The 23,147-nt window shown below is 41.9% G+C and overlaps 1 protein-coding gene across 1 annotated transcript in view; it reads right to left on the bottom strand.

The window, feature by feature from the left end:
• LOC135077999 (zinc finger CCCH domain-containing protein 14) overlaps nucleotides 1-21,163 on the bottom strand; it is a 28,961-nt gene extending 7,798 nt beyond the window's left edge. Inside the window, exons 1-8 of the mRNA XM_063972541.1 lie at nucleotides 20,880-21,163; nucleotides 20,433-20,475; nucleotides 19,533-19,700; nucleotides 18,776-19,443; nucleotides 17,809-18,047; nucleotides 17,356-17,496; nucleotides 16,707-16,836; nucleotides 14,401-14,567 (exon numbers count right to left, since the gene is read on the bottom strand). Of these exons, the coding sequence (XP_063828611.1) occupies nucleotides 14,401-14,567; nucleotides 16,707-16,836; nucleotides 17,356-17,496; nucleotides 17,809-18,047; nucleotides 18,776-19,443; nucleotides 19,533-19,700; nucleotides 20,433-20,475; nucleotides 20,880-20,918 (1,595 nt within the window). The 5' untranslated portion in view covers nucleotides 20,919-21,163. The remainder of the gene's footprint in view (nucleotides 1-14,400; nucleotides 14,568-16,706; nucleotides 16,837-17,355; nucleotides 17,497-17,808; nucleotides 18,048-18,775; nucleotides 19,444-19,532; nucleotides 19,701-20,432; nucleotides 20,476-20,879) is intronic.
• Nucleotides 21,164-23,147: the final 1,984 nt, after the last annotated feature.

Here is a 23,147-nt window from a genome sequence, read left to right on the forward strand (position 1 = left end):
AATTTCATCCGTTAAAAGCCCTCAAGTTATTTCTGAACTTTAGTTTAGTAAAAGATTCAGAATCTCAAATCGCTTATTTTAAAAATAAAACCATAATTAGAAAACGAATAGAGGTAACTTTGGGAATTTATTCTATCGAGTCAACTTCATCAAATCGTGTTTCCATCCGTTAATAGCCCTAGAAAATATCCTCAACTATGCCCAAAAAAAATCTTAGCCTTTTATTTTACTGTTTAGTACCTCAAAAATGAAAAATGAAAACCTCATTTTCGCCATTTTCTCTGTTACCCGGCCTTAACAGAGAGATATAAAATAATGTTATTCATTTTTATGTATAGATCGCTCAACAAAAGTTGAGAACACGTGCTCAGGCTGATGTAATATTTGAATATAGAATACATTCAAGTTCAAATATCGAACAACTAGGTCGGTCTATCTATTCAGTCGTAATAGTGTAAAAAGGACGGACATACTTTCAAACTACGTACAATATTTAGGCATTGTCTATGTCTATGATATAGTGTTGTCTCTCTCCAATATAGTGTTGTCTCTTTCGAATATAGTGTTGTCTCTTTCAAATACAGTGTTGTCTCTTTTATGCACGCTGCGCACGCGTCACGCGATGTCATGCTGGAAAGTTTACTTCGTATAGTAGCGCCTCGGCACCGCACAGTCGATAGCCGCGCGTTGCACGAAGAAGACGTCTCAATATACCGCTCGACCGCAACAATCGGTCCTGTGCTGCTTGCCACGACCTTCGCCAGATGGTAGGGCCACCGAGTGGGAGGCCTGCCTACGTTTTCCAGTCTTCAAGTTCCGGTCAAGCTGCCGCTTGCTGAATAATATTCTACTGAATATTTCTTGTTCGAACGACGAACGTTAAACCGTTCTTTTCAGAACGGCAAGGATATTATTTAAGCGAGACGGGAAGAAGCTCGCAGAATAATTTCTATTCTCTGTTTCTTTTTCGAGTCACACAAGACGAATACTAAACCGTTCTTTTCAGAACGATAGAGAACGTAGTTCTCAATATTATTCAAGTAAGATGGGATATTCTCATCTTGTTGAATATTATTTATTCTATTCTCTGTTTCTTTTTCGAGCCACAAAAGACGAATAAGCAAACCGTTCTTCTCAGAACGATCTCAATATTATTCGAGCGGAGAGATTCTTGCTGAATAATATTCTATTCTCTGTTTCTATTTCGAATAACACACGAAGAATATTCAACATGTTCTCTCTCCTTTCATGACTGTAAAGCGTTAACAGAGAGATATAAAATAATCATTTTTATGTATAGATCGCTCAACAAAAGTTGAGGGGAACACGTGCTCAGGCTGATGTAATATTTGAATACAGAACACATTCAAGATCAAATATCGAATACACTAGGTATGTTAAAGGGTTACAACATGTTTGGAAGCGAGATAGAAAGCACAGTAGATTATGCTGTGCATCAAGCTTCTATTAAGCTTAATATTAAGGGTCCATATTCGGTTGCATAAAAAATATTGTCATAATTTAAGAGTGCATAAAGTTTTTTGGCATACTCATCATTTCGCATAACGTTCATACAGAATAAATCATAATGCATTTTTTTTTGCCATAACCACTTTTATTATAATAATATTTTAGTATATATTTTTTCTGTATTCTTGTTTTTTTAATAACGATTTCTAGGCATAACATTTATTGGCATCTAAACCAATGCCATAAATATTACCATTCATAATATACAAAATACCATAATTTTAACAAATATGAAATATAAAAATGTTATACATATAAAATATAAGTTAACAAATATAAATAGACAAGCAAGCATGCAAACAAGCATTCAAGCAAGCAGCAAGCATGCAATCAAACAGCAAGCATGCAAGCAAGCTGCTAGGAAGCATGTAAGCATGCATGCAAGCAAGGATGCAAACAAGCAAGCCTGCAAGCTAGCAGCAAGCAAGCCTGCAAGCAAGCAGCAAGCAAGCATGCAAGCAAGCAGCAAGCAAGCATGCAAGTAAGCAGCAAGGAAGCATGCATGCAAGCAAGCAAGCAAGCAGCAAGCAAGCATGCAAGCAAGCAGCAAGCATGCAATCAAGCAGCAAGCACGCAAGCATGCAAGCAAGCAGCAAGCAAGCATGCAAGCAAGCAGCAAGGAAGCATGCATGCAAGCAAGCAAGCAAGCATTAGGATTGCCTTATCTCCGGCGCTGCGGGAAGTGCGGTCCTTCCGCTCTGGCGTAACATATACCCGGCATGCCATGCTCACTTCCGCAGCTTCGGCTATTTCAGACCAGGCAAGCTTAATGTTGTAAAAGAAATGTGGACTGTATAATATGTGCGTTATAAAAGATAAGAGGGATTCAAGATCAAACAGAATGTATTTTCACGAGCTTAAGTTTTCTAAGAGACAGGTCAAAAATTAAGAACAAAAATGACAATGATACAGAGAATTTAGTTTTTGCAAATCTATAAGCCGAAAGAGTATAAAGGTGGAAGGAGGATCGTTCGCAACATCACAAATACATAATTATTTACTCTTCAATGTTGGTTGCTCTTATAGACAATATTTATGACTTTAAATGTTATAAATAATTAAATTATGTTTATAGTATTTTATTAAAAACAAACTTTATGTATATAAAAATTATGTTCTTTACATTTATGATTATTTAAATTATGGTATTGAAAATTAGAGAAAGTTATTATTATGCCTAAGAAACCATTATGCATTTAGAATACTATGCATATAAAAGTTTATGCGAAAAAACTTTATGCAAATACTGTTATGCCAAACTAAATTATGATGAAAAATGTTATGCGTCTGAGAGGGCACCCTAATATTAATTGCACAAAAGGTTCGAGTTCATTATCTTGAAGGTCAATATAATAGAAAAGATCTTCAGTCAGTCGTAATAGTGTAAAAAGGACGGATATACTTTCAAATTAACTACATACGTGCAATATTTAACAGTCTCTCTACATAGCGTTGTGTCTATCTATAATATAAGGTTGTGTCTTTCAAATATAGTGTTGTCTCTTTCAAATATAGAGTTGTCTCTTTCAAATATAATGTTGTCTCTTTCATGCACGCTGCGCATGTGTCACGCGATGTCATGCTGGAAAGTTTACATCGTATAGCAGCGCCTCGGCGTCGCACAGTCGATCGCCGCGTGTTGCACGAAGAAGACGTCTCAAAATACCGCTCGACTGCAACGATCGGTCCTGTGCTGCTTGCCACGACCTTCGCCAGATGGTCGGGCCACCGAGTGGGAGGCCTGCCTACATTTACCAGTCTTCAAGGTCCGGTCAAGCTGCCGCTTGCTGAATATTTCTTGTTCGAACGATGAACGTTAAACCGTTCTTTTCAGAACGATAAAGGATATTATTTAAGCGAGACTGGAAGAAGCTCGCTGAATAATTTTCTATAATCTCTGTTTCTATTTTGAGTCACACAAGACGAATACTAAACCGTTCTTTTCAGAACGATAGAGAACGTAGTTCTCAATATTATTCGAGCGGAAAGATTCTTGCTGAATAGTATTCTATTCTCTGTTTCTATTTCGAGTAACACATGAAGAATATTCCACATGTTCTCTTCCTTTCATGACTGTAAAGCGTTAACAGAGAGATATAAAATAATGTTATTCATTTTTATGTATAGATCGCTCAACAAAAGTTGAGGGGAACACGTGCTCAGGCTGATGTAATATTTGAATACAGAACACATTCAAGTTCAAATATCGAATACACTAGGTATGTTAAAGGGTTACAACATGTTTTCAAGCGAGACAGAAAGCTTCTATTATGCTTAATATTAATTGCACAAATGGTTCAAGTTCATTATCTTGAAGGTCAATATTAATAGAAAAGATAGTCAGTCGTAATAATGTAAAAAGGACGGATATACTTTCAAATTAACTACATACGTGCAATATTTAACAGTCTCTCTAAATAGCGTTGTCTCTATCTATAATATAGTGTTGTCTTTTTCAAATATAGTGTTGTCTCTTTCAAAAATAGTGTTGTCTCTTTCAAAAATAGTGTTGTCACTTTCAAATAGAGTGTTGTCTCTCTCAAATATTGTTGTCTCTTTCATGCACGCTGCGCATGTGTTACGCGATGTCATGCTGGAAAGTTTACATCGTATAGCAGCGCCTCGGCGTCGCACAGTCGATCGCTGCGTGTTGCACGAAGAAGACGTCTCAAAATACCGCTCGACCGCAACGATCGGTCCTGTGCTGCTTGCCACGATCTTTGCCAGATCGTCGGGCCACCGAGTGGGAGGCCTGCCTACATTTACCAGCCTTCGAGGACCGGTCAAGCTGCCGCTTGCTGAATAATATTCTACTGAATATTTCTTGTTCGAACGATGAACGTTAAACTGTTCTTTTCAGAACGATAAAGGATATTATTTAGGCGAGACGGGAAGCAGCTCGCAGAATAATATTCTATTCTCTGTTTCTTTTTCGAGTCACACAAGACGAATACTAAACCGTTCTTTTCAGAACGATAGAGAACGTATTTCTCAATATTATTCAAGTGAGATGGGATATTCTCATCTTGTTGAATATTATTTATTCTATTCTCTGTTTCTTTTTCGAGCCACAAAATACGAATAAGCAAACCGTTCTTCTCAGAACGATCTCAATATTATTCGAGCGGAGAGATTCTTGCTGAATAATATTCTATTCTCTGTTTCTATTTCGAGTAACACACGAAGAATATTCAACATGTTCTCTCTCCTTTCATGACTGCAAAGCGTTAACAGAGAGAAATAAAATGATGTTATTCATTTTCATGCATTCAAAAATTCAACAAAAGTTGAGGGGAACACGTGCTCGGGCTAATGTAATATTTGAATACAGAGGGCCTAGTGTGAGTTTTTATTAAACGCGCTCACTAGTGGGCGCGTCAAAAAATGACATTAAATGTATAACGGATTGTACAGCGCCCCTAGCGGGAAAATTTCAAAAACTAAAATTTTCATACAAACTCACACTCAGCCCACTGAACACATTCAAGTTCAAATATCGAATACACCAGGTATGTTAAAGGGTTACATTGTCTGTTAAAGGTAGGTATGTTAAAGGGTTACAATGTTTAGCATTGTCTCTATCTATAATATAGTGTTGTCTCTTTCCAATATAGTGTTGTCTCTTTCAAATATAGTGTTGTCTCTTTCGAATATAGCGTTGTCTCTTTCAAATATAATGTTGTCTCTTTCATGCACGCTGCGCATGTGTCACGCGATGTCATGCTGGAAAGTTTACTTCGTATAGTAGCGCCTCGGCGTGGCACAGTCGATCGCCGCGCGTTGCTCGAAGAGGACGTCTCAAGATACCGATCGACCGCAACGATTGGTCCTGTGCTGCCTGCCAGATGCTTGCCGCGACCTTCACCAGATGCAGTCTTCAAGGTCCGGTCAAGCTTCCGCTTGCTGAATAATATTCTACTGAATATTTTTTGTTCGAACGACGAACGTTAAACCGTTCTTTTCAGAACGATAAAAGATATTATTTAAGCGAGACAGGAAGAAGCTCGCTGAATAATATTTTATTCTCTGTTTCTTTTTCGAGTCACACAAGACGAATACTAAACCGTTCTTTTCAGAACGACAGAGAACGTAGTTCTCAATATTATTCAAGCGAGACGGGAAGAAGCTCGCTGTTATTCTATTCTCTGTTTCTATTTCGAGTCACACAAGACGAATACTAAACCGTTCTTCTCAGAACGACAGAGAACGTAGTTCTCAATATTATTCAAGCGAGACGGGAAGAAGCTCGCTGAATAATATTCTATTCTCTGTTTCTTTTTCGGTAGATATACACAATAACAACACATTCAAGTTCATATTTTATATTGAATACATTAGGTACCTAGGCTCTTGTTAAATGTTTGGAAGCGAGACAAGAAACATTTGTCAGTCGGACTACACAAGACGTCAGCATATACAGATACAAATCGAAAAGGACTGTTTACGTAACGTAAATAATGAATTATTTTCTGTAAATTCATATACATCATGTTCATACAGGGTGGCCCAGAAGAAAATTCACTTTTGAAAATTCAAGGAAACGAAAACTGTACATTTTTGTAGAACTTTAACTATTGCAATTTAAAGGAAATTTAGTGCAATTTATTTTAAAATTTACTTTCTTTTATAAATTTTATCTTACATGTGATTCCCTTGACGTTTATAACATCCGGTCGACATACATAAAAATTTTGGAAAACTTTCGTTAGAGTTACCTCGAAATGGATTCAGGATGGATGAATGCAGAGTTTTTGGATTATTAGAGTATACTCTGCTCATAAGGTAACCCCACAAAAAGAAGTCTGCTGGAATGAGATTAGCGCTTCTTACAGGCAGTGAGATTTCACCCCTGCTTAATTGGTTTGTTGCATTGAAAGGATGATTAATTTTTGAGAGCGCTATACTGGTAGGCTGAAAAGCTTTTTGATTTCAAAGCTGCGAGATTCACAAGGCTATGACCGGAGCACTTGGTTTCATCAAGATGGGGCTACGTGTCACACTTCAAATGAGAGCATTTAGATGGTAAGAGACATGTTCCCACAAAAAAATAATTTCAGGCAGGGGTGACATCTCCTGGCCTCCAGGAAGCCCTGATCTCACTCCAGAAAATTCTTTTTTGTGGTATTACATTAAGAATAGAGTATATTTTAATAATCCAACAACCATGCAGAACTGAAGCCAAGCATTCGGCAAAAAAATTGAAAATAGGTTTCGAGGTAATTCTAACGAACGCATTCCAAGATTTTGATACACGTTGATCGAATGTTGTAAGCGTCAAGGAAATCTCCTGGGTGATGTAATTTAATAAAGGTAAATTTAAAAATAAATTGCATAAAATTTCCTAAATTGCAATAGTTAAAGTTCTATAAAAATGTAGAGTTCTCGTTTCCTTGAATTTTCAAAAGTGAACTTTCTTTTGGGCCACCCTGTATTACGCTAAATAAATAAAAATGGTTTTAAGCTAATTACATATTTCTTAAAAATCAATATATCAATAGCTATAATCAAGTCAGTCGTAATAGTGTAAATAGGATGGACATACTTTCAAATTAACGTACGTACAATATTTGATAATATCTCTATATAACATTGTCTCTATCTATAATATAGTGTTGTCTCTTTCCAATATAGTGTTGTCTCTATCAAATATAGTGTTGTCTCTTTCGAATATAGCGTTGTCTCTTTCAAATATAATGTTGTCTCTTTCATGCACGCTGCGCATGTGTCACGCGATGTCATGCTGGAAAGTTTACTTCGTATAGTAGCGCCTCGGCGTGGCACACTTCAGACGTTCGCGTACATTCGGGAAGAATTTATATAAGTGACGTCCTTTGACTGACGTATCCCATAGTCATTCGCTTCGCATCGCTCGCACGGTACGGACGTGCGCTCCGCCTCGCCCGCCCGCTCGCATGCGCTGCGCTCCGAGTTCGTCGAGCTTATCGCCCTCGCTCTGCGAGTCTTGTTTCTGTGGTGTTTTGTCACAATTACGTGGCTTGCCCGCGGCTGCGCTTGGGATACCTAACGGTGATAACGAACAAGCGTAGTTAAACGCCTTTCTAAAGGCGGTTCGGTTCGATTGGGAGCGACCGACAGTGCCTTTTTCAAGGCGCTGAAATTTCCTGCCGCCGCCGGTATATTAGGCTGTGAACCTTGGCCTCCTGGAAGGCACGTTTGAGAGGGTGAGGCGTTCCTCCTCGCCCTTGAGACACTCGGTTTCACAGTCTTTTCACTGCCGGGCGTGACCCCCCCTACCCCTCCCTATTTTCCATCCCTGAAGGAGCGTATCCCTGGTTGTTTTTGCGACCGGGGCCCTCCTGAAGGACTGCTAGGAGTAGGTACTCACCCTACGTCGCGGCGTTGCTACGTTGCGGCGTAGTTACATTGGTTAGGGCACACTTTTCCGACACACCCCGCTCGGTTTACACCGACTGTGCGGGACTTACACACCGCTATAACCACCGAGTTTCTTGCCGGCTCTTCTCGGTGGTTGCGACTTGCGAACCGGCGTAGATTCACGCGTCGCGAATACACCCTCCATGCCATGGACACGGAGGAACTATTAAAGTTCCTCCGGGCCACTCACCCGGAGGTTCTCTCCGGGTTTAAAGCCCACATACGGGCAAAATCCCTCGCAAGCTCCGTCTATGAGGAGCCTGCTTCCCCGTCATGTCCCGAGGATGCCATGTGCGATCCTAACTCGGCCCCGCTACCAATCCCGCTCACGAACGAGCACTCTATTGTGATAGATCACCAATCCCATGCCCCCAGTAGGGACATGGAATGTGACTCTGTCTCAGACGCCGATGACGGTGGCTTCACCACCGTCAGTCGTCCGAAGAGGACCCGCAAATCCGCGGCCTCTCCCCCTCCTTCCCCCCCTGCGAAGGCGCTGAAGGCCAACTCGGGCCTATCCCAGCCCTCGCAATCTTCCCAGCCCTCCGGCTCGCAGTCGAGCACCGGCCGGACTGCCAGAGTCCCCCCAGTCTTTGTCCAGGACAAGGCGTCCTGGAACAAAATTTCCGGCGCGCTCAAGGAGCGCCACATCAATTTCTCGCACGCTAAGTCGTGCAATGTAGGCATTAAGGTGTCCTTGTCCACCTCGGACGAGCACCGAGCCCTAACTCGATTCCTTGATGAAAACCGTATCGGTTATCATACCTTCCCTCGCGAGGAGGAAAGGGAGCTGCGGGTTGTTATCCGTGGCCTTCCCAAGGAGCTAGACTCCGCCTCCATCTTGGCCGACCTCAAGGCACAAAACTTTCCCGTCAAACAGGTTCACCGTCTGTACAGGACTCGTACACGTGAACCATTTGACCTTGTCCAAGTAGTCTTGGACTATTCCAACGAAGCGAAATCGATTTTCAATTTGAAAACGGTTTGCTTCATCTCCGGGCTCAAAGTTGAGCCACCCCGAAAGCGCGGCGCTCCCGGCCAGTGCCACCGCTGTCAACATTACGGGCACGCTGCCCGTAATTGTCACGCCCGTCCTAGGTGCGTCAAGTGCCTAGGCGATCACGGCACAGCCGACTGTGTCCGTGACAAGGCCACAGCCACCGAACCACCGAGCTGCATACTGTGTGGTACCCAGGGTCATCCTGCGAATTATCGCGGTTGTCCCCGGGCTCCACGCACTCAGCCGCGTGCCCCCATCCCCTCTGCCCCCAGGCAGATCAATGCTACTCGCAACTTTGCGGTAGCAAGTGAGGCTCCTAGCCTCCGCCCCAACAGGCCCAATGCTTGGGCTAGGCCTCTGGCCTACACCCAGGCTGCCAGCCTTACTCCCACACCCACCCAAACAGCTGTGGCCCCACCCACGCTCCAGCAGGCTCCTCAACCCCATCCAGCCCCTAAGGCTACGCCAAAGGCACCTACCCAACAGGCGCCTAACCCAAGTCCCCCTGCCCCTAAGGCACCAGCCCACAAAGTCCCGGCCCCTCAGGCCAAGCCCCAGCCTTCACATTCACCTGCGGCTGACATTAAGTTGGTCAGAGACTTCTTTGGCCAAATTAATGTCGGCGAGATGTTTGTGATCGCCGCAAAACTGCGCGCGACTAATGGCGAAGGCAACATCATGGATAGGTTATCTATCCTCGCCGAACACGTAGACTTTTGCTACGCTATCTCCTCTTTCCACGCTCCGTAATGGCTAATCCCACCGCTAGGATCAAACCCCGGTCAATCACCTTAGCATTTTTCAACGCTAACGGTCTTAGACAGCAGAAGGACGAGGTTACTCAGTTCCTTACCGACCACCAGGTCGACATCTTTCTGGTTCAAGAGACCCTCCTAACACCCTCTATTCGCAATCCTAGGATAGCGAACTACAATATCATTAGACACGATAGGCCCACACGTGGCGGCGGCACGCTTATTTATTATAAGCGTTCTCTGCACTGTGCTTTAGTCGATCCCCCTTCTCTCTCTAACCTAGAAGTCTCACTCTGTCGGCTAGCCATGACTGGACACGAGCCCATCCTCATCGGCTCGGTTTACCTCTCCCCGAACAAGACTCCCTTAAGGAGCGACTTTCAGGCCCTCTTTGCTATGAATAGTGCAGTCATTCTTGGCGGCGACTTTAATAGCAAACACACTCATTGGGGTTGCGTAACATCCACTGCCAATGGCAACATGTTAAGCGAACTCTCTGAGGAACTCATCTTTGACATCTTAGTCCCTATGACGCCCACTCACTATCCTTACAATGTCGAGCATCGGCCCGACATTCTGGACATGGCAATTCTAAAGAATATAGGCCTCCGCCTACACTCTATAGAAACCATGCACGCGCTCACTTCTGACCATCGCCCGGTCGTACTCCAACTAGGCTCTCCTGAGTCTACACCCACTATGAAGACAGTTGTGGACTGGGACAAACTCAAGGTAAAACTTGGGAACTGTCAGAGCCCACAACTGTCCTCAATCCCCGACGATATAGTTTCGCCTCACGAAACTATTCACGCGATCGATGCGCTCACTAGTCACATCTCGGTCGCCATCGGCGACTCGTCTAGGCAAGTGCCTGCGATGGCTAACCACCGTCTCAGGTTGCCGGACGACGCGCGAGAACTATTGAGGGCAAAGAACGCAGCCACTCGCGATTATGACGCTTATCCAACCGAGGAAAACAGAGTCCGCCTACGTTCCCTACAGCGCGCTGTCAAGGCTCGTATCGCGGAACTCCGTAACAATCAGTGGGATGATCTACTTAAAGAAATCTCGCCATCTCACCAAGCCTATTGGAAGTTGACGAGAGCCTTTAAGTCTGACACCGTAGCGTCCACGCCACCGCTTTTACGTCCCGATCAAACGCTTGCGTTTGACGACGACGCCAAAGCCGAATGTCTAGCCGACAGTCTAGAAGCACAGTGCTCCCCCAGTACCCTCCCAGTAGACTCTGCCCACCTCCGCATGGTGGACAGCGAAGTCGAACGTAGAGCCGCCCTCCCTCCGACCACAACCCTAGACCCGACCAACGTCGACGAGGTGCGAACGATAATCAAAGGTTTCCGTCCCAACAAAGCCCCCGGCCCGGACCGTATCTCTAATAGAGTCTTACGCGCCCTGCCCGCCCCCCTAGTATACCTCTTGGTTGCTATTTTCAACGCGGCCATGTCTCACTGCATCTTTCCCGACGCGTGGAAAGAGGCAGAAGTCATTGGCATCCCGAAGCCCGGTAAGAAACTGGCTGACCCCACAAGCTACAGACCCATCAGTCTCTTAAAGACCATGGGTAAGTTATACGAACGTATAATTGTCTCTCGATTAAGAGATTATGTTTTTTCTAATAATCTCTTAATAAACGAACAGTTTGGCTTCCGCGCCTCACATTCCTGCGTACAACAGGTGCACCGCTTAACGGAGCATATACTTAGCGGCCTCACTGCTAAGCCACCCGTAGGGACAGGAGTGTTATTCTTCGACGTAGCGAAGGCATTCGATAAAGTCTGGCACAACGGCTTGATTTACAAGCTTTACGAACTCGGTGTGCCGGACAGTCTCGTGCACATCTTACGTGACTTTTTATCGAATCGCACCTTTCGTTACCGAGTAGATGGCTCCCTCTCCTCCCCCCGCCCCATTAGAGCCGGAGTCCCCCAGGGCTCCGTGCTCTCGCCCATCCTCTTTTCATTGTACGTCAATGACATCCCCAAATATCCGAATACGGATTTAGCCCTCTTTGCGGACGACACCGCACTCTACAAGTCCGGACGTAATCGGAATTACGTCATCTTGGCGCTCCAACGCGCAGTCACACAATTAGGCGAATGGTTCAGGAAGTGGCGTATCGAGGTAAATCCCGAAAAAAGTGCAGCAGTGTACTTTTCTAGGGCTTTGTCTGCGAAACGTCCTCCGGTTCGCACTCGTCCTAATGTCCCCACCCATCTCACCTTATTTGACCAAACTATTCCTTGGAAAAGTGAGGCCAAGTACTTAGGTGTCACCCTCGACCAGAGATTATCGTTCGCTCCGCACCTCAGACGCGTCTTGAGCCGTGCGAACCACTACATCCACCGACTCTACCACCTAGTTGGAAGGAAAAGTAAATTGTCACTTAGAAATAAGTTGACAATTTACAAAACCTGCATCCGTCCAGTGTTGACTTACGCCAGTCCGGTGTTTGCTCACACTTCCTGCACAGACCTTAAGAAATTCCAGACCCTCCAAAACAAATTCTTACGCCGAGCCGCGGATGCCCCGTGGTTCGTGCGTAATACGAATCTCCATAGAGATTTCGAGATCCCATCGATTGATCACTTTATGAAAGAAGCCTCTCGCCGCTACTTTGATAAAGCGATCAACCACAAGAACCCTCTTATCGTTAGCGCCGCCACGTATACACCCCAGAAAGATGTCGCTGCCCAATACCGACGACCTAGGCATGTCCTAGACGACCCGGACGATCCTATTACCGAATTTCTTAACACAGACATCACTGCCTTAAGCACGCCAACTACTCCACAACACAGTAGCTCGTTACACCGTACTCGCCGGCGAGTACGAGGCCCTGCTTTCCATTTCGGACGGTACAGACATGTACCGGGCCGGTTCTCCCCTATCCGTCCCCCGGACACGGCCTGAGCCGAGGTCCGAGCCTACCGTGGCGCCCTCAGGCCGCGTCCGTAGTCCCCTCGATCGGGCCCACTTAGAGTAAGCCCGCCGTAGGCTGGACTTTGGTCCAACACCGCGGTGGGCAACCCTCTAATTGGGTTCGCCACTGATCGGGCGCCTTATGCGCTCGATACGGCCCGATCGCGAACGTCGGTCCGCGACCGACGCGGACGAGCCTGGGCTTCGCTTCGCGAAGCCCACACTCGGCCTCGTCGGCACGCGCACCGACGATCGCCAAACGGCTAGAGTACCTTCTGTACTCGCCACTCTGCCCGGTGAAGCTGGAAAAGCTCCTCAAGCTACCAGCGCGCGTCCCTTCAAAAAAAAAAAAAAAAAAAAAAAAAGGCGTGGCACAGTCGATCGCCGCGCGTTGCTCGAAGAGGACGTCTCAAGATACCGATCGACCGCAACGATCGGTCCTGTGCTGCCTGATGCTTGCCGCGACCTTCACCAGATGCAGTCTTCAAGGTCCGGTCAAGCTTCCGCTTGCTGAATAATATTCTACTGAATATTTCTTGTTCGAACGACGAACGTTAAACCGTTCTTTTCAGAACGATAAAAGATATTATTTAAGCGAGACAGGAAGAAGCTCGCTGAATAATATTTTATTCTCTGTTTCTTTTTCGAGTCACACAAGACGAATACTAAACCGTTCTTTTCAGAACGACAGAGAACGTAGTTCTCAATATTATTCAAGCGAGACGGGAAGAAGCTCGCTGAATAATATTCTATTCTCTGTTTCTATTTCGAGTCACACAAGACGAATTCTAAACCGTTCTTTTCAGAACGACAGAGAACGTAGTTCTCAATATTATTCAAGCGAGACGGGAAGAAGTTCGCTGAATAATATTCTATTTTCTGTTTCTATTTTGAGTCACACAAGACGAATACGCAACCTGTTTTTCTCAGAACGCCAGATAACGTCTTATTCAAGCGACACAGGAAGCTGAACGTACGCTGAAATTATTCAGCGTGAAATTGTCAATAGAATATTAATTCTATTGAATGTTTCTAGTTCGAATCATGTACGACGAACGTTAAACCGTTCTTCCCAGATGGATAGAGGCCATCATGCAAAACGAATCGGAATTCTCGTTTTGAGGAGGACTGATGTACTGTGTTAACTACCCATTTACGTTTTTGCTCTCGCTTTCATCAAATGGTGATTCTTTACGATAGAACGAGACATTACCGTAAATGGGTAATTAACACTGTGGTCAATATTACACATATTTGTCCCTTATTCGCCTATACGAGTATGATATAACGTGTACAACACAAGTATTCTACCACTTCGGTACCTTAACGTCTATCAAAATTCATGCAATTAAGATGATTAGTAATTTGTTATTACACAAATTACTCCCGTTAGCCCCTCGTACTAAGCTAAATATGCTTGTATCACGAGTGAGCTCACCACAATTTTGATTATAGTCGAGCGGCGGCGGGGACCGAGTCCGCGTTCCCCGGATCACGAGTCGGCCAGTCCGACCCCTTCACCGTTCGGCTATCGTGGCTTCAAATTCTAAGGCAGACGGAGAAACGCAACAAAACTGCAACTGCTAGTTACTTTTGAGTTGCATCTAAGTTTCTGCCATAGCGTCCGTTGAGAGACCACACATGACGCGACCAGATTGAAACTATCAGTTTCAGTTTCATTCATCAGAATCATCACAAAGTTGCAGTTTCGTTGCGGTTGCGTTTCACCGTCTGTTCTGGGCCTAATTCTAAAATTTCTAAATCAATATGGACGCATACCTCTTCTCCTCATCGCTGTCTATCTCGAGACTAATGTTGTCATCCTGGCTGTCTGCTGTACGCTCCCCCGGAACTTGTATGACTATGTTGGGGTCCCCGACGCGACGCATCGGCAGCACTATGCCTCGTTTTATCATTGGAGGCTCGGAATCTACTTTTGGTGGTGTCTGGAAACATACAATAAATTATTGTAAAATCATTGAATAACTGTAAGCCTAGGCGCAGACCATTGATTTTTCGTCGGCCGATAGTTTAGTCGGGCAGTTGATCAGTATGGGCATGTATGGAAGTGCGCACATTACACCGATTTGATTTGGCCGATTCTTCATACAATTTAAAATCGGGCACAACTATCGGCCAACTAAAAATCGGTGGTCTGCGCCTAGTCTTACTGGAGAGATGTCACTAACATCGAAAAAGTTAGCATAAAATTGTAATAGGGTCGAGTTGTCTGTTTGCATCTATTGCCATATCATAAACGACGAGTCACGCTTTAAAAACCAGTTAATTATTATGTGTGTTTTTGTACTCGCAAAATAATGTATTCACCATAATTTTTAAACGTACGAGCTATTAATAGACTTTCTAAAATCCTAACTTATTACCTGTCTTTGTTAATTAGAACTTTTATCATAGCTCTAGACTAGACGAAGACAACCGATTTTTAGGTGGCCGATAGTTGGGCCCGATCCTAATTTGTATGAAGAATCGGCCGGTACCAAATGGGTGCGGACTTTCATACATCTCCGTACTGATCAACAGCCCGACCCAACTATCGGCCAACTAAAAATCGGTGGTCTGCGCTTAGGCTAAATAGACTTCCTAAAATCCTAACTTATTAACCTGTCTTTGTTATTAAGAGCTTTTATCGTGGATTTAATCACCTTATATTCTAGCTAAGCCTTCAAGTAAACAAAAACAGGCTTACAAAGTCACAAATAGATTAAAACATCGTAGCTGATATCAGTCAATACTTGGAAATATCACAAAGGGAGTGTTTACAACTTTAAGGTATAATTGCTTTTATGTCAATCATTATACTAAACGCAATTTTCATTACTCAGAATCTTTTAGCAATTAATCGTTAAAACCTTTCTAGGAAACCTTTTAGCAATTTCAGAAGCATTCTTAAGGAGATTTGTATCCAGTTTCATTGAGAAAACGAAACAAATTGATTGAAATGATTAAATATCTTATTACTGACTTCTTAGAAATGTGTAATTATGTTAGGTTTAAGCACGTTAATACATTTTCTGAGAACTTTTGCTTTGCTGTTGCTAGTTAGTCGTTTCTTGGAATACCTTTGTTATAGAACGGGCGCCGTCAATAAAGAGGCCTTTATTAAACAGGGATAAGAATATAATGGAAAGCTCCATCGTTAATGAGTAGACAGAGGTTCCTTTGAGACATTTGATGTATCTCGTGTGGACGATATCTATACTAATATTATAAATGCGAAAGTCTGTCTGTCACGCTTTCACGCCTAAACCACTAAATCGATTTTTATTAAATTTGGCATAGAGATAGTTTGAGTCCCGAGAAAGGACAGGATAGTTTTTATCCCGGTTTTTGAAACAGGGACGCCCGCGATAAAGTCTTTCTGTGACAGTCAAAATTCCACGCGGGCGAAGCCGCGGGCGGAAAGCTAGTTACAGAATATGTTGAAGTGACTGTGTAATCATAATACTCGATTTTAAGATGCTTGGATTGGTTGAAAAGATTGGGGTAATTTAAATTGCTTATTCTACCTATTTTTGATACCTACTTTTGGCGTCTTTTTTTTGGCAGCCGTTGGATGAAAAAAGTAAAAGGTCAAGTGGCGTTCCTTGGGGGAGCTTAAGTAAGCTTAATTAAGCAAGCTTAAGTAGCATACGCAGCGGACTGTCATTGGTTGAAATTGAAATGAAGATATTTTTAGGATACTTCTGATTAAATACATATTTATCTCATAATAATTTACTAATAATCAATTTTCAGTAAATGTAGTAGTTACATGAAACACAATATCACTTGTGACTTACTAGCAGTCCCGTAAATCCATTAACAGGATTATCTAAGTAGTTTGGTAATCCTGTATTTTGGGAACTTGTATTTGGAATTACACATCTGAGGGCTTAGTGTGAGTTTACATCAAACGCGCACTAGTGAGTGAGCGCGTTTAAAAAATATATGAAAATTTTAGTTCTTGAAAGTTTCCGCTAGGAGCGCTGTACAATCCGACATATGTACATTTAATGTCATTTTTTACGCGCTCACTAGTGAGCGTCTAAACTAACACTCGGCCCTCTGTAAGAATAGCTACTTACAGTCAACAGGCTTTTATGCGCATCAGCTACAGCGCGCATAAGCAAACTTGACGCGGGCGCGGACACGCGCGGCCTGGGTCGCACGCGTACAACGCTCGCGCAACGCACGCGGCTTTCCAGCACTGATACCCTGAAAGAGAGAGAGAGGTGAGAATGTGTCGATGGATTTTGGAATCTATTACTTTGAAATTAGACTTGAAATTGATTGGGGAAGTGTGAAAGAAGTAGGAAGGTTTAGCAAATATTACGTCAGTGTGAGTACCGTGTTTGCCTCAACTCTTTTTGCGCGACTTATACTGTACTAGCTTTTGTTTTTACAAGTTTTTTTTGACAAATTAACTTTTGATCTGGTTCTCAATACCAAGTTGTTGCTAAAATAAAAGAAGAAGAACTTGGACATGGCATTTTATTGTAGGTATGTATTTTATGTACTGAATTACTAGGGTCAGCTGTGTAGTAAATTGGGAAATCCATCCATAAAACAGAACTTAACAATTTAAAATGAATTCATCATGAAGTCTTATAAAAAGGACGTAATGTTCAAAATTCATTGGGGTAGGTCGTGCTTTATGGCACTCCTTGGTACCGCTTACTTCTAACAGTAAACTGTCATTAGCTGAAATGATAAGGACATTCAAGTTCAACTTACTTAGAAGTGAGCCTCTTTATACTGGGCTCAGGCTTGTCCGAATCATCAGAGAAGTCGCCGCTTCTTTCAGGTGGATCACTGAGGCGACTCTTAGCAGACTTCGTTTTTGTCATGAATTCTGGCAACGGTTCGGGCGTGAATCTGGAAATCAAAGATATTGATAAAAAAAAATAGCAATTTTATTTTACATACCATGCACAAAGCTTATATGCATGAGCCAGTACCAACATACAACAACATCTTTTGACTGGAGTTAGAAGTACTTAACAATAGAAAGTAATGTTTTGTGGTTATTCATTTTTACTTGAGAAACACATAAGATGAGAAACTTCTTATCTCTTCAAGCCACGCATATCGAAACACAATGGTTAATCAATTATTACGCGGTCATATACGACAGCTCTGGGATTGATGGATTATTTACTAGATTTAGTAAATAACTTTGTTACCTACCTTTCTTGGCTATCAGACTTTTGCTCTGTCCTTCTTTCCACTTCTGCTGTTCTCCTATGTTCCTCCCGAGCCCCAAGTCTTTCCCGAACTGGCCTCTTTGGAAGATTCAGCTCTATTTGTGGTAATGTCTCTATAGGTTTAGGAACCTCTACCGGTTTAGGCGGTATTTCTTTGGGTGGAGATGGGGATTTGCACTTTTCCAGGGGGGGCGTACTTACTGGCGCCTGTTGAGATATTTCCTGTAAAGGTATTTGTAAATAATAAATAAATAATATAAATAAATATCCTCAGACATTTTACACTGCGTTTCTAATCCCAAACTAAGCAAAGCTTGTACTATGGGTACTAGACAACGGATATAAACATACTTGAATACTTTTTTTTTGTAAATACATACTTATTATACATAGAAAACACCCAGTCCAATACAAACAAATATGTTCATGCACACAAATGTTTGTACTGTGCGGGAATCGAACCCGCTACCTCCGGAATAGTAGTCCGTTTCGAACCACTACACCAAACGGCCGACCGTTTGTATTTGAAATAATGAAAATATAATGCGTTTTAGTATTGCTATAGCTGTAGCGCTTAAATGAGTCAGTGCTTGAGGTATGGCGGCACGGAAGGGTGTTTTTTTGTTACGTCAAATGTCAGCGAGACATCAGATTTGCACTATGCTCTGTCGCGTCATAAATGTCAAAATCACCACTCCCGTGTCGCTCCCATACATCAGGCACTTTCTCAGTTAAGCGCTAGAACTATAAAGCCTGGTCAGTGAGCACGTAGAATTTTGTCCAATGACCCCAAGCTACCCATCCTTATCGCGACTGTGCGACGCGCGCCCGCAGTGAGTGTGCGAGCGCGACAGCAACATAATTACGCGCGAGCGATAAGGATGGGTAGCGTGGAGTCATTGGAAAAAAATCTACGTGCTCACGGACCAGGCTTTAGTAAGTTTATTTACCTGAAATACATCTTCAGCGAAATCATTCATCAACTCCTCAGCCTCCGTTCTTATATTTAAGAAATCTTCATCTTCTGACATAGAATCTAACTGCTCTGCCAACTTCTGCTTCAAGCCTTGAATTTTAGCTTCAATCTCATTGATTTCTTTAATTTGGTCCTCTTTTGCTGTTTCTTGTAAAACACTAGGTTTTGTAATTTTTTCTTGACTATCCATTGTGTTCTCGCTATTTAGTGAAACCACATCTGGATCAGGTTGAGAGGAAATAGTTGCAGGATCAATGATTGGAACAATAGGTCTTTTGTGTTCTTTAATAATGACCTTTTGTTCAACTTTTTCCAAAACTTTATCCTCCTTTAAAGACTCCATACTGATCCCATGACTCTTCAGAATTTGACCAGCAAAAACATCTGTTATAGATGGTTCCGATTCTTTTTCCATGTTCATTAACAGTGGTGGTATGTTAGGTCGAATCATGTCATGGTGTTTACTCTTTTTCTTGCTTTTCTTTTCCTTTTTTTCTTCCTTTTTACGATGCAATTTTTCTTTTTCCTTCTTTTTAGCTTTCTTTAAGTCAGACTTTTTTGATTTATCTTTGTCTTTCTTGTCTTTAGACTTTCTGTCTTTAGAAGCTGATCTTTCCTTGCTCTTTTCCTGTTCTGCTGTTTCTGTGAATGAACAAATAATAAGTACAAAGAGCATATTTGTTATGACGTAGCACATTTTAAGGTACGGTAATTTAGACTTAAAAACTCACTTATTGGGGCAGTGACAGTAACTTCCTGCAACTTCTTCAGCACTTGGTGCAGCCAGTTGACAAATAGCTCCGTATTGTCTCCCAGGAACAGCTGTAAGTCATCCTCCATCTGTCCTCGGGTGCGCTTGTTGGCTACCATGACCATTACATAGTCTGGAAGCTCATCATCTGGAAGTGAAGATTATAATAATCAAGGACTATGTCACCAAGTTACATAATCTGCCTAACTTTTCAAGGTATTGGATGCTACTTTATGCTTTATTGTATTAGTAACTTATTTATTGCTTTTATTGAAGGTACTGATTTTAATCAATAAAGTATAATTTGCCAGGTACAACTGATGATATCAAGATAAACATTATAAGCACCTTATGAAGGGTATCACACTACAAGAAGCTACAACTTTTAGATCGCCCTTGTCTTTTAACAGGTTATTGATATGAGAATACTAACAAACACATGAAAATTAACTCAAGGGACAGGTGGACAACAAACCATTTGTCTAAAGATTCTCTTTTGAGGTTAAAAAGATACACTTATCTGCTGAACTAACACACACCAAAACAAATTTTTTTCAAGTTTAGAAGATTAAGAATACACCATGGTATTAAAAATAAATACCACACAATTTTTCCATGAATCATATTGCCTAATGTTGATACTGTTTTAATGTCATTGACTAGGATTTCCCAGCATTGAACGCTTTATTGAATTTAAAATAGAGATATCCATCGGCCATAATGTGCACTTATTCTCTGTCTTGTGTTGTTAACGCACAAGTCAAAAGTTTTGACAAACATACACATCTCATCCATTGTCGTTTAAAATTTTAGTTTTATGACAAAGTTATGGTAGAACTATGCTTTTTAGTAAAAATTATCAAAAGCAGCTGTTACTTACCCACATAACAACCCAGTTCGGTCAGCTTGGCCTTGATGGCAGACTATAAAAAATAACACACCAATTATTAAGCAATTATTGTATAGTCGGTGACTAATGGCATTGATCCAAATAATAGCATAATCCAGGTATTTAATAACTTATGCAGTTATATAAAAAATAGCAGAACTTTCACCGAACATTAGAAGCTAATGAGTAAGAATTCAAGAACACTACTTTCACAGAATACAAATATAAATAAATCGAATTTAACTCCACTGCTTGAAGAATAAGTTGAATCAATACAAGTAACTATGCTTGATAGATCTAGATCATGGGTGTATGAAAGAATTCTCAGTAACCTAGCTAAATTTGTTAACAAAAGGAGATTGAATAATTATTATTTAGTATCAAAATAAACTTAATATACACAATTCAATAAATATTTAAATAGTCAGTGGTATTTACCCGCATCTTTTGTCCGATTTCGCTACCGACTACATCCATTTTGATGTTTGTTTTTAACAGTTTTTAAGAATACACACTAACACTAAATATAGTAATAACTATTTTAAAATGACGTTATTGCGATTTCAGCCTGTAATTTGTACTATTTCGACAAAATTAACCCAAAAACCAAAACACTCGCGAATACATTTTCACAATTTGACTCAATTGACAGTAATGACAACAGTGGGGTTTTTCGTTTGACGTTTTGCTTTTTTATTTACTTTTTTTTCTTCTCGGCCCAGTGGGTTTTGAGACGTATCGATTATTTAATCGATTTATGACTCTACAATCCACAGACAATTTATAAACAAAATCTAAGCTTGTGTTCTTCTTGTGCTGGTCACCACCATGAAGCTGTGGCGACGCCACTACAAACTAGTGACCAACAGATGGCGCTGTCACTACTACACTATGGCACACTCCGTCGCTCATACAAACCTGCATCGCGGTGACGGAGTTTTATATCCTGCCAAGCCAAGATGGTGTAAATCGGACCTTGGTCCCCGAGCATAACACCTGCTCGGAAGGAAGCACTAACATCTAGCTTCCTTATTGTGGTTGAGCATCATATCCCACATTGGTGACCCCGACGTGATGTGAGACGCAACCTCCATCACCACCATCTTCGGCATCAGCCTCCGCCATCCTCACCATCTCCGCCACTACGTCATCAGCTCCAGTCTTCAACAAGCCAGCATCCAGCCTTCAGGGACCATCGCAGATCGCAACCGACCTTCCTGGTTCCTCGGCAGCAAGCAACCGTCACTTCACTGGTCACGGGTACAGCTCTGGCCCAGCTCCACGCCCGACCGTCGAAGACGCCTTCGCTCACTATCCCGACTCACCGTGGATAGAGCACCGCAACCTGCTCGTCTCGACTCACCGCAGACTTGAGCACACTGGCACTTGTAAGCTCATCACGCACAGACTGCTGAGCTCATCCTGACGTCATCCACCTCCGGTTCTTCCGGGGGGAGTGGTGTGGCGACGCCACTACAAACTAGTGACCAACAGATGGCGCTGTCACTACTACACTATGGCACACTCCGTCGCTCATACAAACCTGCATCGCGGTGACGGAGTTTTATATCCTGCCAAGCATATACAGTGTGTCCGGGCATGTAGTGATCAAACTTTATGGGCCAAATCTAGGGACAATTTTATCGATAAAAATACTTCAAATTTGGGGCTTGACCCATTTATCGCAAAATTACAAGGATTTAAGTTTTTAATTTTTAGTTTTCACCTTTTCCTTCAAAAACAAGTGAAAGCGTGGGTAGCTTAACATTAATAAGCAAATATGTTATATCACGCGATAACCAATAAAATTATCTATTAGCAAAAGTAGAAAACAGATACAAGTTTCATACATTTTAAGGGAGTAAGAATGGATTTAATTAGAAAAAAACATGACTTTTTTCACTTCTTTTTCAGTTATTTTCCAACACAAGAAAAACCAGGTCGTTAAGGTATGTTTTATTTGCATTGTATTATTAGTATTTGAGCTATTCTACAAAACGAATGTAAATTTATTAGTCTACGTCAATTAGTTTCGACGTAATTGTTGAACAAAGATACCCCTTCCCAGCGGTTTCCATAGTAATCGGAATAGGTTGTGTGATTCTTTCAGGCAGTGCATTTTCGCATGTCGCGTGCGCTACGACGCAGAAAAACGACCTGGTTTTTCTTGTGTTGGAAAATAACTGAAAAAGAAGTGAAAAAAGTCATGCTTTTTTCTAATTAAATCCATTCTTACTCCCTTAAAATGTATGAAACTTGTATCTGTTTTCTACTTCTGCTAATAGATAATTTTATTGGCTATCGCATGATATAAAATTTTTGCTTATTAGTGTTAAGCTACCCACGCTTTCACTTGTTTTTGAAGGAAGAGGTGAAAACTAAAAATTAAAAACTTAAATCCTCATAATTTTTCGAGAAATGGGTCAAGCCCCAAATTTGAAGTATTTTCATCGATAAAATTGTCCATAGATTACGCCCTTAACCCTACAAGGCTCAATTTTTTTTTAGTGCGTGATAAAAATATATTGGTTGTAATTAGTGATGAGAAGATAGGAAAAACTTATAAAAATAAAAATAAAATCATATTTTACTGAAAAATCAACTTTTTATTTTAGTTCCACATACGGTACCCTGAGCCTTAACTATAAGTTTTGGTATTAATAATTAAAATTATTATTCTTAATAAAATGAAATAACTATTATCTA

This window comes from Ostrinia nubilalis, chromosome 14 (assembly GCF_963855985.1).
Source record: "Ostrinia nubilalis chromosome 14, ilOstNubi1.1, whole genome shotgun sequence".
NCBI classification, from domain to species: domain Eukaryota; kingdom Metazoa; phylum Arthropoda; class Insecta; order Lepidoptera; family Crambidae; genus Ostrinia; species Ostrinia nubilalis.